At 35.1% G+C, this 12,400-nt stretch overlaps 2 protein-coding genes across 4 annotated transcripts; both read left to right on the top strand.

Annotated features, from left to right (window-relative positions):
• The first annotated feature begins 582 nt into the window (after positions 1-582).
• On the top strand, positions 583-4,317 carry LOC110606952 (bifunctional nuclease 1). Of its 3 annotated transcripts, none has more exons than XM_021745966.2 (11): positions 583-960; positions 1,188-1,506; positions 1,656-1,826; positions 1,928-1,977; positions 2,117-2,173; positions 2,348-2,413; positions 2,513-2,587; positions 2,779-2,891; positions 3,423-3,514; positions 3,971-4,035; positions 4,128-4,317. In XM_021745966.2, the coding sequence occupies exons 2-10, from the start codon at positions 1,206-1,208 to the stop codon at positions 4,030-4,032; spliced, it is 987 nt and encodes a 328-aa protein (XP_021601658.1). In that variant the 5' UTR covers positions 583-960; positions 1,188-1,205; the 3' UTR covers positions 4,033-4,035; positions 4,128-4,317. The 3 variants fall into 3 exon arrangements, with proteins under 3 accessions (XP_021601658.1, XP_021601659.1, XP_021601657.1); XM_021745967.2 differs by having other exon boundaries at positions 606-971; positions 4,132-4,317; XM_021745965.2 differs by having other exon boundaries at positions 606-971.
• Positions 4,318-4,994: 677 nt separating this feature from the next.
• On the top strand, positions 4,995-12,064 carry LOC110606530 (phosphatidylinositol/phosphatidylcholine transfer protein SFH6). The gene is made up of 14 exons (XM_021745379.2): positions 4,995-5,962; positions 6,362-6,677; positions 7,521-7,620; positions 7,784-8,050; positions 8,163-8,240; positions 8,354-8,455; positions 8,548-8,597; positions 8,688-8,787; positions 8,908-9,006; positions 9,114-9,224; positions 9,688-9,820; positions 9,929-10,332; positions 11,510-11,584; positions 11,676-12,064. The coding sequence occupies exons 1-14, from the start codon at positions 5,929-5,931 to the stop codon at positions 11,694-11,696; spliced, it is 1,890 nt and encodes a 629-aa protein (XP_021601071.2). The 5' UTR covers positions 4,995-5,928; the 3' UTR covers positions 11,697-12,064.
• The last annotated feature ends 336 nt before the right edge of the window (positions 12,065-12,400 follow it).

Below are 12,400 nucleotides of genomic sequence, written 5' to 3'. Positions count from 1 at the left end.
AATAAATAGTTATTTTAACTTTTTATTTATTTATTTATATCATATTACCTTTTTAAAATTTATTAATTATAATTTTTTATATTAAATCTTCACATCAATAAATTATTTAAACTTATAAAATATAATAAATAATATTTAAATTAATTACAATATTAATTTTTCAAAAATTTATAATATTCATTATTAAATTATAATAATTATATATATGCATGAAAAGTAATAATATTTTAAAATTTTGTTTTTAAATATTATACATGATATATAATAAATTAATATTTCTATATTTATTTTATTCCTTTTATACATTAGTTATAACAATTTAATTATAATTAATTATCCATTATGAATTATTAGTAACTCCTATCGATTTTATCCAACACTTAAATAAACCTATTATTATACATATGATTTTAAAAGGACGACCACATTCGCCATATTCAATAACATCAGCGATGAAATGGCATTAGGAGCCTAATTGGGTAATTACTGCAAATGTCATTGAGGAGTCCCATTTGGGTTAAAATTGTCATTTGACATTATAGACAAGTTGGCTCAATCGGCACTTGGCGTCACCTGTACGATTTATTTCTGGGTGATGCATCTTACTCCTCAAACTGTGACACCCCTTTCTTAGTAAGAATTCCTTATCTCCTCGCTCCTCGCCAATCTCTCATTCCTCTTTTATCTGATCCTTTCTTGTCGGTTCCTTCAGATCTTTTACCATCTCAATAGCATACACTGCAAGACCTCTTTATCATTCCTTTGATCACTTCGCTTTAATTCTATCTCTAAGTTACTATTCTTATCGTGCAGAGGAATTTATTGAATTGGTCTGGCTCTCTCGATTCTTCGAGAATCCGCTTAAGGTTTATAGCCAGCTACTAGCTGTGATCAGTGAGTTTTGACCATTGATCCTTGTAAATAGGTCCAGAAAGAGCTGCCTCTTTTGGAGGATTTCAGGTGTGTTTCAGGTATTGGATTTTGTTTTGGTATTTATGATATTTCGGCTTGTCCGATGTAACCCCCCTTTCCTTTTTTTCGCAATTTTGAACTAATAATGGAAAAATCAGGAGATTCAATTTTAACGTTGACCTCTGTTATATGATCTTACGTACCTATTATATATATTCTTCCGTTTCTGTTAGTTGGCTGATGGATTTTTCTTGCTTTTAATACTGGCCGAGTAGGACTTGTGAGGAGGTGAGATGGCGTCATTGCAAGGACCAGTTATTTGCCCTGCTGTGCGTGCAAAACAAGCAGGATTTTACACTCTGCCAGTGAATGTTCCTTTGGCGAATGCTAGGCTTGTTGGAAATGGGTTATGGAGATTCAAGAGGATCAATGGTTACAAAACGAAAGTGGGTTTATTTTCTCCTCAACTAATTGCACATGGGCGCTATACTCTGCAGTGTTGTTTAAGTTCATCCTCGAATGGCAGTGGGAGCACGGCCGAGAACTTCAATGAGAACGATGAAGACTATGTCAACTCTAGCATAGTTGAAGCTGGTATGTGCATATAACAGCTAGCTTATGTTTCTGCCCTTTAAATTCCATGAGGTTTAAGGTATATATGCATATATTAATCACCAATTCAGGAGGGCCCCAGCTTGTAAAATACTATCAATTACTAATGTCTCCCTTGATTTCTTGTGTAGTTGAGGTTAAGAGCGGGGTAGAGGGTTTCATGATCAAAATGAGGGATGGGAGGCACTTGCGATGCGTCCATAACAACCCTCAAGGTGGGCATCTGCCAGACTATGCACCACATCCTGCAATTGTATTGAAGATGGAAGATGGGACCGGTCTTCTTCTCCCTATAATTGTTTGTATGTGCATCTCATTGTTTGCATTTAATAGTTTCTATGATAAGTGGACCTTCGTTGTGAAATTTTCTTTTGATTCATTTTGAAGATCTGCCTTTTTGCAGTGGAGATGCCAAGTGTGTTGCTCATGGCAGCTGTTCGCAACGTTCAGATAGTATGCTTATTATACCCTCCTCTGTTATGTTGGGATCTTTACATTTTTGGACCAAAGGAGATGTCAAAGTTGGACTTATGCAACTGCTTGTTTTGTTTCATATTACATACTGACAATATTATTTGCATATTGGTTCCAGGCTAGACCAACTTTGTATCAAGTGGTGAAGGAAATGATTGAGAAAATGGGCTATGAAGTATGTTTATGTTCCTTTATTTTTCATTTTATTAAGAAACATAACTTACTGTGAGGGGATAAAAAGACCATGGAGCTGACATGAAGATTGTGTCCGTTTCTGCAGTTGTAATCATGAATCCTGCTATGTATATTCTACCTAGATTATGATCCTTGTCTTCCCATTCAATTGCAGGTCAGACTGGTTAGAGTTACTAAGAGGGTGCATGAGGCATATTTTGCTCAGTTATACCTCACAAAGGTGCTTACATCATTGTCAATCAGTTGAATCTTGGGTGGTGTTATTGTGTTCATGTTTGCAAGCGTAAACTTTTTACTGTAACTCCTGGATGTCTCACAGGTGGGTAATGAGACAGAATGTGTCAGCTTTGACCTTCGTCCTTCAGATGCCATCAATATTGCAGTGAGATGCAAGGTATTTTGGTGCATGTTCTATTTATTTTTCTTCATTGAGCATTTTAAGAGCTGCTGAATTAAATTTCTTTAAGTAGGATTGTAGTGCGTGTGGATATAAATATATATTCACGTTCATCTTCTCCACGAGATATATTAGTGTTTTAATTACTTATCAGCAGCTACATTTTTTTTAAAATATTTTCTGTCTAGGTACCGATTCAAGTCAATAAGTACCTGGCATACAGTGATGGGATGAGAGTTATTGAATCTGGAAAGCTAACACAATCTCCTGCTTCAGATGTTTTATTCACTGAACAAGATCGGTTAGCCTTGAAATCCTTATAATTTAAAATTTCTCCCTCTCTCTCTCTCTCTCTCTCTGTCTTTTTCTCTTTGGTGAGGGGAATGGGGTTGAAGAGGTGGAGAAAAAGTAAAAATTGGATTTCCATTGCAAGAGGTTTCATTATGCGGCAGCAGTTCCAGCTTGTTCTTTTTGTGATGTAGTGTCAATGGTTAAGCTCCCACTTCATTCAAGTGGTTATCTTTTCATTGTTCGACTAGGAGATTTATGCTACTAGTCTATGATTTGAGAATATAAGAGCTGTAAATTAAATGTTGTTCTGAACAGAAATATTCATTTAGATCCTACCCAAAGACTGAAAGATTCAATAATGTAATAATTGAAATGTGAGCTTAAATTCATAAATGCTAACACTGTCATGATGATTGAATTAATAATCACATCAAACAGATAGATAACTGAATTGATACTTACAAAGTGGATTAGTATCTATCCATGTTGTACCCTTGTTTCAAGATAGAAGAGTGTTTGATTGGAAGCAATATGTTCGCAGGCCTACTGGTCAGCCTTGTCTTGACACCAAGGAGTTTAATCTTGTCCGCAATATGATTACAGCTGCCATTGAGGAACGTTACCAAGATGCAGGTACCTTTCAATTCAATTTGTGTTCCATTTTTCTTGTCAAGGAAGTTTTTTGAATTTTGAATCTTTTGGGACTTCCTCTTGGTGTTCCTTTTTATGTTCTAAATTAAAGGTAAAGATTAAATCAATGCATTAGCAATGTATATAAAATATGGCATCATTATTTGAACAATGCAGGTAGTGTTGTGCCATCATTTTGAAATAACGCGAAATTAGATTTGCTTTCGGAACTGCACAACAACAAACCTCTTGTGAATCACATCAATATAATTGTTTTCTTTTGAGTTTAGAAATTGCTATTTTTACAATGATATCATATATATATATATTGTTTAGTTAATACTTTTGCTTGGGAGTACTACCGTTGGATATTGCAATTCCCATATACTTTTCATGATGTTGACTTTTATTAGTAATTTTGCATCTTTTACATTTCATAATCTACATGTTCTATTGCAGCTCAATGGAGAGACAAACTTGGTCAATTTAGGGCTAAAAGGAACTTGAAGAAACATATATAATAGGTGAGAACATCAGTACCCTTAATTTTAATGAAACATTTGGTGGACGCTGATTCAATTAAAGGAGCTTAACAGAGAATTTGTTCTTGTTTCAGTTAGTCCACGAGAAATTGTATATAGAAACCATTGTTGGATGCTCATGAGATTAGCTGCATACAGCAGTAACCAGCCACGTCCCTTTCCTTTTCTACCAATGTGTATGTAACAAGTTTGTGAATATATATATGTATAGATAAACTTTGCTTATGAGACGTTGAAGCAATTAACACTAGTTGATTTCTGCTCCGTATTCTGTTATTGATGCTGAAGCTTATTAGCTATTAATTGTGCGAGGGGTTCTGCGTTTTGCTGTCATGTTCAGACATCTCTATCAAAGCTGTTATATGAAATAAATGAAATCACAAACTGTAGAGAATTGTCTGGATGGGCTAAAACTGGTTGAAGATATCTGATCGCTACCTACTCACTTGGTTTCTTATTTTAATCCGGGCCTTGGTTAATTAACGTTAGCAGCAGTTTGATTCAGCAAAACTCTTAACATAATATTAGAGAACATTTTATTCATTTAAATAATTCTAATTAAAAGTCGAAATTTGGTCGACTTCAAAACATCTGAAAGGATGCTCCTCGGAAAAGAGGATATTTCCTTTGAATTTTCAGCATCAGCTACCTAGTTTCTCTGTTTTCCGGCTTGTTAAGTCGCAATTGATGGCTTTGGAAAATTTCCGAGGCTGAAAATTTTCATCCCATCTTTGGTTAATTTTTTTTCTTCTAAAAATTAATTATGGCCATATCGCATTCGCTAGGTTGATTCCAACAATTTGTTTACATATTGTTCCTTTGTGGCCAGTCCACATACAAAATTAAAGAAAAAAAATTTCACTCGTTCGACGTTGAACTGTTAAAATAATATTCATTCTATTTTATAAATTTGAAAATAATAAAATAGATTGAAAAGTATTCATTTTGAATGTCATTTGTGCTGTTAAAAACAGAGATTCATAGTAGAAGATCCTCGAGGAAAAACCAGGTACTTAATGTGGCGGTGCTGGTTTTAGCAGATTTTCAGTTTAAACCAGCGACCTTGCTTTGGAGATCTTCTACTCGGCGGTTTGGTCCTCTGTGGATAGCAGGAGGCTTCTCCTAGCTTGTCATGGAGTCAGATTCGTTAACTTTGGCTCGAAATGTCAATGGTGATCTCTGCTGCTTAACCTTCGCATGGTTCTCTTGCGTCCATATTTTCAGAGAATCCAATCCAGTGGCTCACTGTCTTGCTAAAACTGCTCTCTCTCATCCATGTGAGGAGCAGATCTGGCTAAGAGGAGACTCCTCCCTTGCTACATTCTCTAGTCTGTTTGACTTGGGTAATAAAATTTTCCTCCACAAAAGGGGCAAAAAAAAAAAAAAGAGCCCGTTATCCAAAAAGAGCGGTTAAAAATGAGTTAACCCGCACTCACAAGAAGAAACCAAGCGAAATTCCCGCCAAGCAGTACTTAAGCTCGGCTCCGTATTTGACTGCCACGTGGTGTAAGAAAGATCCCGATTCTCAGCGGTTATTCGGTACCGTGTGTCGGCATTTCCAAGCCTCTCGCTTTCAATTTGCTTCAGCGACAATTACTGCAATTTTCTTTATCAGCTTCTTCTTCTTGTTTTTTCTTTCTTTTCATTTTCCCTCTGGTTTATTACCGACGCCACGCAAATCTCTCTCTTTTTGCTACAGCTTGCTTTTCCTCTACCAGTTGGATCAGTGGCCGACGAAAGATCAGCGATATTAGCAACAATTGATTTTTCGCTCCTTAAATTATCTTTTATTTTTCCTTCTTCGTCTTCTTTTTCTTTTGGAACGATTACTTTCTCTTCTGTGATTGAATTCCATCTTGCGAGCCGAAAGTCGACATGTCGGGACCTTTGGATCGCTTCGCGAGGCCTTGTAAGCGCGCCTCCTTCTTTGACTGATTCAATACATCACCGAATAATTTTCTTTTTCGTTTTCTATTTTTGTGGATCTTCTATGGGGGTTTTAAATTTTCGTTACTTGTTAGTTTTTGGACTGGTGCTAGTTAGTTTGTTAGGAATTGTTCTGCTTATGTTAATTATGATATGTTATTTCGGTTTGTTTGTTAAGCTTCCTGTTAATGGTAGTAAATTATGCACTGATAATTCTTGTGACGTTTTTGGCAACATTGTTTAAGCTAATGTACTGATTCAAATTGTATAGTGGCTACTATATTATGTCTAATAATTCTTAATTGCGGAAAGGAGGCGAAGACTTGATTGGTAATTAGTTCTATACTAGCTTCATGGGGCTAATACTTCTCCATGTTTCTAGGCTTTGAGGGCTTTTCCGGCAGTGATGAAAGGAGGGAAAGGAAATCAGATTTTGAAAACTCGGAGGAAGATAGGAAGACTAGAATTGGGAATCTAAAGAGGAAAGCAATAAAGGCGTCTAAAAAACTCAGACGTTCCCTTCATAAGAGGGGTTCTCTTCAAAAGAGGAAGACTAAAAGTAGCGATGAAGAGATTTCTGCTGCAATTGAGGATGTTCGGAATGCTGAGGAGCTGCAAGTTGTAGATGCTTTTAGACAGGCACTCATTGCGGATGACTTGCTTCCAGAAAGACATGATGATTATCACATGCTTCTCAGGTGCTCTTCCTTTCCTTCGATTTGTGCTTATGAATGAAAACACAGGCCTGCTTGCTTGCGAAAAATTTGTGACAATTTTTGGAAAAATTTGATCAGGAAATTGAAAATTATAAGTTTATGGTCACGCATAGAACTAAAAATTTTAATTTTCGTTTTATAAATAAGATTTGAAAAGTCTTACTTTATATTAGAAAATAATTGTTTCTATAACCAAAATTATATTATAGTTTTTGATAATTAATTTGCAAAAAAATATTTATTTACACTGATAAAATATTAATTATAATATTATTAGTTTTGAATTAATTATAATATTATTAAAGTAAATAATTAACTTATTAAAATAAGTAAAATAATTCTTTTCATATATTTGATAATGATTTGTTCTTTTATTATGATAAATATATATTTAATTTTTAAATTACACAACGCCTTTTTTTTTAATTGATTGAATGTGTTTACCATACATTTTTTAGGAACATAAAATATAAAGAACCATTTTTTAAACTTGGCACCTAGTATTTCTTTACATCTTTGCTCTGAAAGTTTGGCTTATTCTTGGATCGCATGATTTTTCTACAGTGTTTCCAATTGTGACGCTTTTCTAATTTTAGCTCCATGCACGTTGAATAATTTCAGTCTAGTCTTTACCTTTGTAAACTTATTGTATTGTGAGTAAGAATTGGCCTCTTAAGTTACGTTCACGTTGATCTTGACAGATTTCGTTCTTATGCACAAATTTAGATTTTTATTGCTATCAGGAAGCTATGCTTGCTTTGCTTCATTTTACTGGGTGCTTATGCACAGCATCACGGTCGGTCCTAAGAATTATCCTTCTTTCAGGTTCTTGAAAGCAAGAAAGTTTGACATTGAGAAAGCAAAGCAAATGTGGGCCAATATGATTCAGTGGAGGAAGGACTTCGGCACTGACACAATCACAGAGGTACTAATATCTTATTATTTTAACTTGGTTATTCCTCCGTTTAGTAGATAGTGTGGTATGAATGCGATTTCTTTTATTTTTATTTAAAAAAAAAAACTCGTTTTGATGCATGGATTTCTGACTTATGTTGTAAGATTTCTTTTTTTTTTTTTGGTTAAACCAGGATTTTGAGTTCAATGAGTTGAATGAAGTTATCAAGTATTATCCTCAGGGTTATCATGGTGTAGATAAAGAGGGTAGGCCTGTGTACATTGAGAGACTAGGGAAAGTTGATCCCAGCAAACTGATGCAAGTGACCACAATAGACCGATATTTGAAATATCATGTGCAGGAGTTTGAAAAGAGTTTTGCCATCAAGTTTCCAGCTTGCTCTATTGCTGCAAAGAGACACATAGATTCAAGTACAACTATTTTGGATGTGCAGGGTGTAGTATGTTCTCTATTTTTTTTTTCTGACATTTTAAGTTCTGTAAGGCAGCATTTCAAGTTGGCCTAGAATATAAGTAATCCTGCATTTCTTTTCAAATGAATTTGTTCTTTAGGGTTTGAAAAACTTTACCAAGTCTGCACGGGAACTCATCATACGGTTACAGAAGATTGATGGTGATAACTACCCTGAGGTAGATAGTTTTGCATTCGGATTCTCAAAAGTTTTCTAAGAATTGTAATCCTTTTGTTGTGGGATTCAAAATCAAATAGAAAGTAAATCAATCTTAAATCCCAAATTTCGCAGACACTTTGCCAAATGTTTATAATTAATGCTGGTCCTGGTTTTAAGTTGCTCTGGAACACAGTGAAATCTTTTCTTGATTCTCAAACAGTTAGCAAGATTCATGTGAGTAGCTCTTTCCCTTATTCACATAAACCATCTAGTATAATTAGAAGAAGTGAATCATAGGATTGGCTGATTTTTGAATTGAACATCAGGTTCTTGGCAATAAGTACCAAAGCAAATTACTTGATATAATAGATGCAAGGTAATTAAGTTTTATGCTTTTGAGGCTGGTGGCTTCCATTCAATTATCTCAACCGTGTAAAACTTTTGAAATATATTCAAACTTGTCCAGTGAGTTGCCCGAATTTCTGGGTGGTACCTGTAGTTGTGCTGATCAGGGAGGTTGTATGAGATCTGACAAGGGGCCATGGAAAGATCCAAACATTCTAAAGGTTTGTGATTATCTTGAAATTAATGATAATTCTCTAGTATAACTTGACTCGCCATACTTTTTGTCCCTTTCTTAGGTAATCTTTTATGTTTAACAAATAAGATTGGCCGTCTCCATGCAGATGGTTGAGAATGGTGAAGCACTATATTCCAGACAAATAGTAACAATTTCAAACAGAGAAGGAATGGTGATTTCTTCTGATAAGCAACATTATCCTATGGTATTGTAAATAGACTTTCTTTCACCACAGAGAGCCAGCATCTTTTCTTACAATAAAATTTAACTTCAGATGTTTTCTAATGTGGGTTTCATTCTTCTGTAAGTCAGATAAAAACTAGTGATACATCTACTGCAGAGTCAGGATCTGAAGTGGAAGATGCATCTCCTAAACCAACCAGGAATTATTTGCTCCCAAGGTTGACTCCTGTCTGTGAAGAAGTGAGTTTTTTGGCAACAGATAATTAATACATGCTAGAAACATCCAGGTTACTTGGGATGTCTGTTTTTTGCAAGTTTGGAGAGCTAAAATTCTCTTGCTTGATTGCAAATGCAGCTTCTGTTTTATCTTCTGCTTTATGCATACTTGTCGCATTATAAGGTAGCATGGGTGGTGTATGGAATGTGTCTCGGTGAAAAACTAAGCTTATATGCACTTACACCAGCTTCTTTTAAGCAGTAGATGTGACCAGCTACCTATGCAGCTAGGAGTTTCTGGCCTGTTCTTTTTGACTTGCTGGACACTGGATAAATCTGCTTGTAGATTGAGATCACAATAATTACATTTTGATATCTTGACATTGATGTAGTAATCCTTACTTGTGGATTGAAATACACATGCTAATGTAATGTTTAAAAGATTCTAAATTCAACTCATTGGTATATTTGCCTCGATGTTATTCAGGCTAGGGGGCTTGGCAAGGCAAGTGCTGCTGGAGGCTTCTCAGAGTATGACGAATATGTCCCCATGATTGACAAGACTGTAGATGGTGGATGGAAGAAACAAGTGCCATTTCGAGAGCCACATACATGCAGAGGTTATCAAGTTTCACTGCATTATTTGGGTTCATCACAAATTGGATTTAACGGTAGCTCTACTTTATATTGATTGGAACACTGAACGGGTTTAATGAAATTCGATGTAGGAGCACTGCCTCCACCTCCACCGAGTTCAGAAAAAAATCCAGAAGGATTATTTGCTCGTATTTGGGCTCTGCTTATGGCGTTCTTCATAGGATTCCTCACCGTCATCCATTCACTTCCAATTTGGGTGACTAAGAAAAGCCCTGTGCCAAATTCTGTCTGTGATACTACTGATCCAACCCTTGAAACAGTGACCGAGGAGGAGTTCCGTCCCCCTTCTCCTGCTCCAGGATTTACTCAGGCAGACTCGCTCTCATCTGTGTTGAAAAGGCTGGGGGAACTCGAAGCGAAGGTTGACATGCTACAAATGAAGCCTTTTCAGATGCCTTGTGAGAAAGAGGAGTTGCTGAATGCAGCTGTTTGTCGGGTGGATGCTCTAGAAGCTGAGCTAATTTCTACAAAAAAGGTTATCATTTCTCTTCTCCATCCTACCCTTCTTGCAGAAATATAGTGACACGGTACAAATTCATTGGTTTTCTTCCTTTACCTACTTAAAAAGCTAAATCTTTAAGGTTCATCACCGTAGTTGCAAGCTCTATCCATTATCCATGACATTTTTCCTTGGTTTAAAGTTGTGGTAGTAAATGGTCTCACTTGTATTACCCTTTATTAGTAAAATCTAGGAGATCGCTTGACATCTTTACTGTGTGCCCTGGAATACTGGAATTCTCTCTCTCTCTCTCTCTCTCTTTATCTCTCTCTTCCCGTAAATGTATGTTATTGGAAAAGCAACTAATCCCCGGCTATTATATATATATATATATATTGGGAAAATTAATATTTGGTCCCAGTGATGTAGTAGAATTCCTTAGTTATTTTCTTAATTTTAAAAAATATATTAAAACGCCATAAAAATAACTTTAGCTGTTTAGAATAATAAAAAAGTCTAACTCTTAATACGAAGAGGCTAACTAATAGATAATTTTATAAAACTGAGGAATCGATTAATAAATTTTTTTATATTATATGGACTAAATAGTAAAATATTTAACTATTAAAATTAATAGAAAAATTAATTATAAATATTTTAAAAGTTGAGGAACGTTGTAATATATTTTTCAAAACTAAGGTATTAACTAATAATTTATCCATGCCACATGGACTAAATAGTAAATTTTTCTTATATATTTATACCATCCTCACTTTGTTTAGGCATTTAGCAGACAACTATATAGGTAGACCAAAAATGGCACAAGCTGGAGTCAAGCTGTAAAAATGAGTGTCATAATAACTTGAAGAAAGCTGGCCTTCAACATCATGGAAAGAAATAGGAAATCCGTGTAACTTTCCCAAATAGTTTGGAGTATGAAGTATGAACTTTGTTAAGCGGACAACTGTGTTAATTAGAAGTAAATTGTGTTTGCACCCTTGAGGGGTAGTAATAATTAACCAGTGGTTTTGGGCCCAAACAATCTCCTCAGTGTGTCAATATACTGAGGGAGTCATCTTCTTCTGTCTCAAAATAAAAAACTAAACTATTATTTCGTCTGGAATTAGCATTGCTTCCTCACCATCATAGCATGTGTAGTAAATTTCTAGTATATGTTGGCTTCTAATTATCTACTAATGCTTATTCCTTGCAGGCTTTACACGAAGCTTTAATCAGACAAGAAGAGCTTCTTGCATATATAGATAGGCAAGAGGAAGCCAGATTTCGGGTAAATCAATTATTACAATTTCACACGGTTGCTGAACAGATAAAAACTTTGATCTTACCAAGTTGGTTCTGTCTCTCCCTCTCTATTGCAGAAAAAGAAGTTTTGCTGGTAAAGAAGAGTCCTGTGTACAGGAGGAGGTGTGCCCATGTTTCTTCATTCATGACCTTGGCTCTTCTTCTGGAGAACTGCTGATGATGCTGATACAGACAAGGTCCCTTTTGTGTAAGAAAACGAAAAACAAAATGTCGTCTTGTTATGTTTTGAGTTCAGAATCTGTATACAGCTTTTGAGATGGGATAAACTCTGAAAATTTGATTTGTAAGTTAACAAAGAAGGATAAAGGGTTTCCTTCCTGCTTAAAGTTTAATGTCCGAGTAGGTCATGGACTGACTAGACAATCAGCATTTCTATTGCAAGAAGATGAATAATGTGTCTAATATTGATTGGCGTGCGGTAATAAAAGGGGAAAATATTATTTGTGATTGGTGTTAAAAATGAGAATTATGGTCTTTGTCCTCTCTCAATAAATTCTTCTCATCTGTGTTCCGTTTCTCCTTGTTTTGGATCTAATATGCATCATCAGCAAACATATTTTAATCCAATTTAACAATAATTTCGATAGATTATGATTTAATCATGTTTTATTTCATTTAAATTTTAAGGTAAAGTGGATTTTAGTTTTTACCAAGTCCTAAATTGGGTCCAACCAAATTTTTTTTGTTTTTTTGGTAAGGGATTGAGGAGTGCTGGTCAAACTTGAGTTTATGAGTAATATAAATTTTGACTATTAAATTAAATTAAATTTGATTAAGTTTA

This window comes from Manihot esculenta, chromosome 18 (assembly GCF_001659605.2).
Source record: "Manihot esculenta cultivar AM560-2 chromosome 18, M.esculenta_v8, whole genome shotgun sequence".
Lineage (NCBI taxonomy): Eukaryota > Viridiplantae > Streptophyta > Magnoliopsida > Malpighiales > Euphorbiaceae > Manihot > Manihot esculenta.
The sequence above is the reverse complement of the archived record's forward strand: the minus strand, read 5'-3'. Positions and strand labels throughout refer to the sequence as shown.

Excerpts from the sequence above, each read along its gene's own strand:
- LOC110606952 (XM_021745966.2), top strand. The coding sequence starts at position 1,206 with ATGGCGTCATTGCAAGGACCAGTTATTTGCCCTGCTGTGCGTGCAAAA. Across the intron at positions 1,827-1,927 it reads TCTTCTCCCTATAATTGTTT|TGGAGATGCCAAGTGTGTTG; the intron begins GTATGTGCATCT and ends GCCTTTTTGCAG. Across the intron at positions 2,588-2,778 it reads ATATTGCAGTGAGATGCAAG|GTACCGATTCAAGTCAATAA; the intron begins GTATTTTGGTGC and ends TTTTCTGTCTAG.
- LOC110606530 (XM_021745379.2), top strand. The coding sequence starts at position 5,929 with ATGTCGGGACCTTTGGATCGCTTCGCGAGGCCTT. Across the intron at positions 5,963-6,361 it reads GGATCGCTTCGCGAGGCCTT|GCTTTGAGGGCTTTTCCGGC; the intron begins GTAAGCGCGCCT and ends CCATGTTTCTAG. Across the intron at positions 8,051-8,162 it reads TTTTGGATGTGCAGGGTGTA|GGTTTGAAAAACTTTACCAA; the intron begins GTATGTTCTCTA and ends TTTGTTCTTTAG.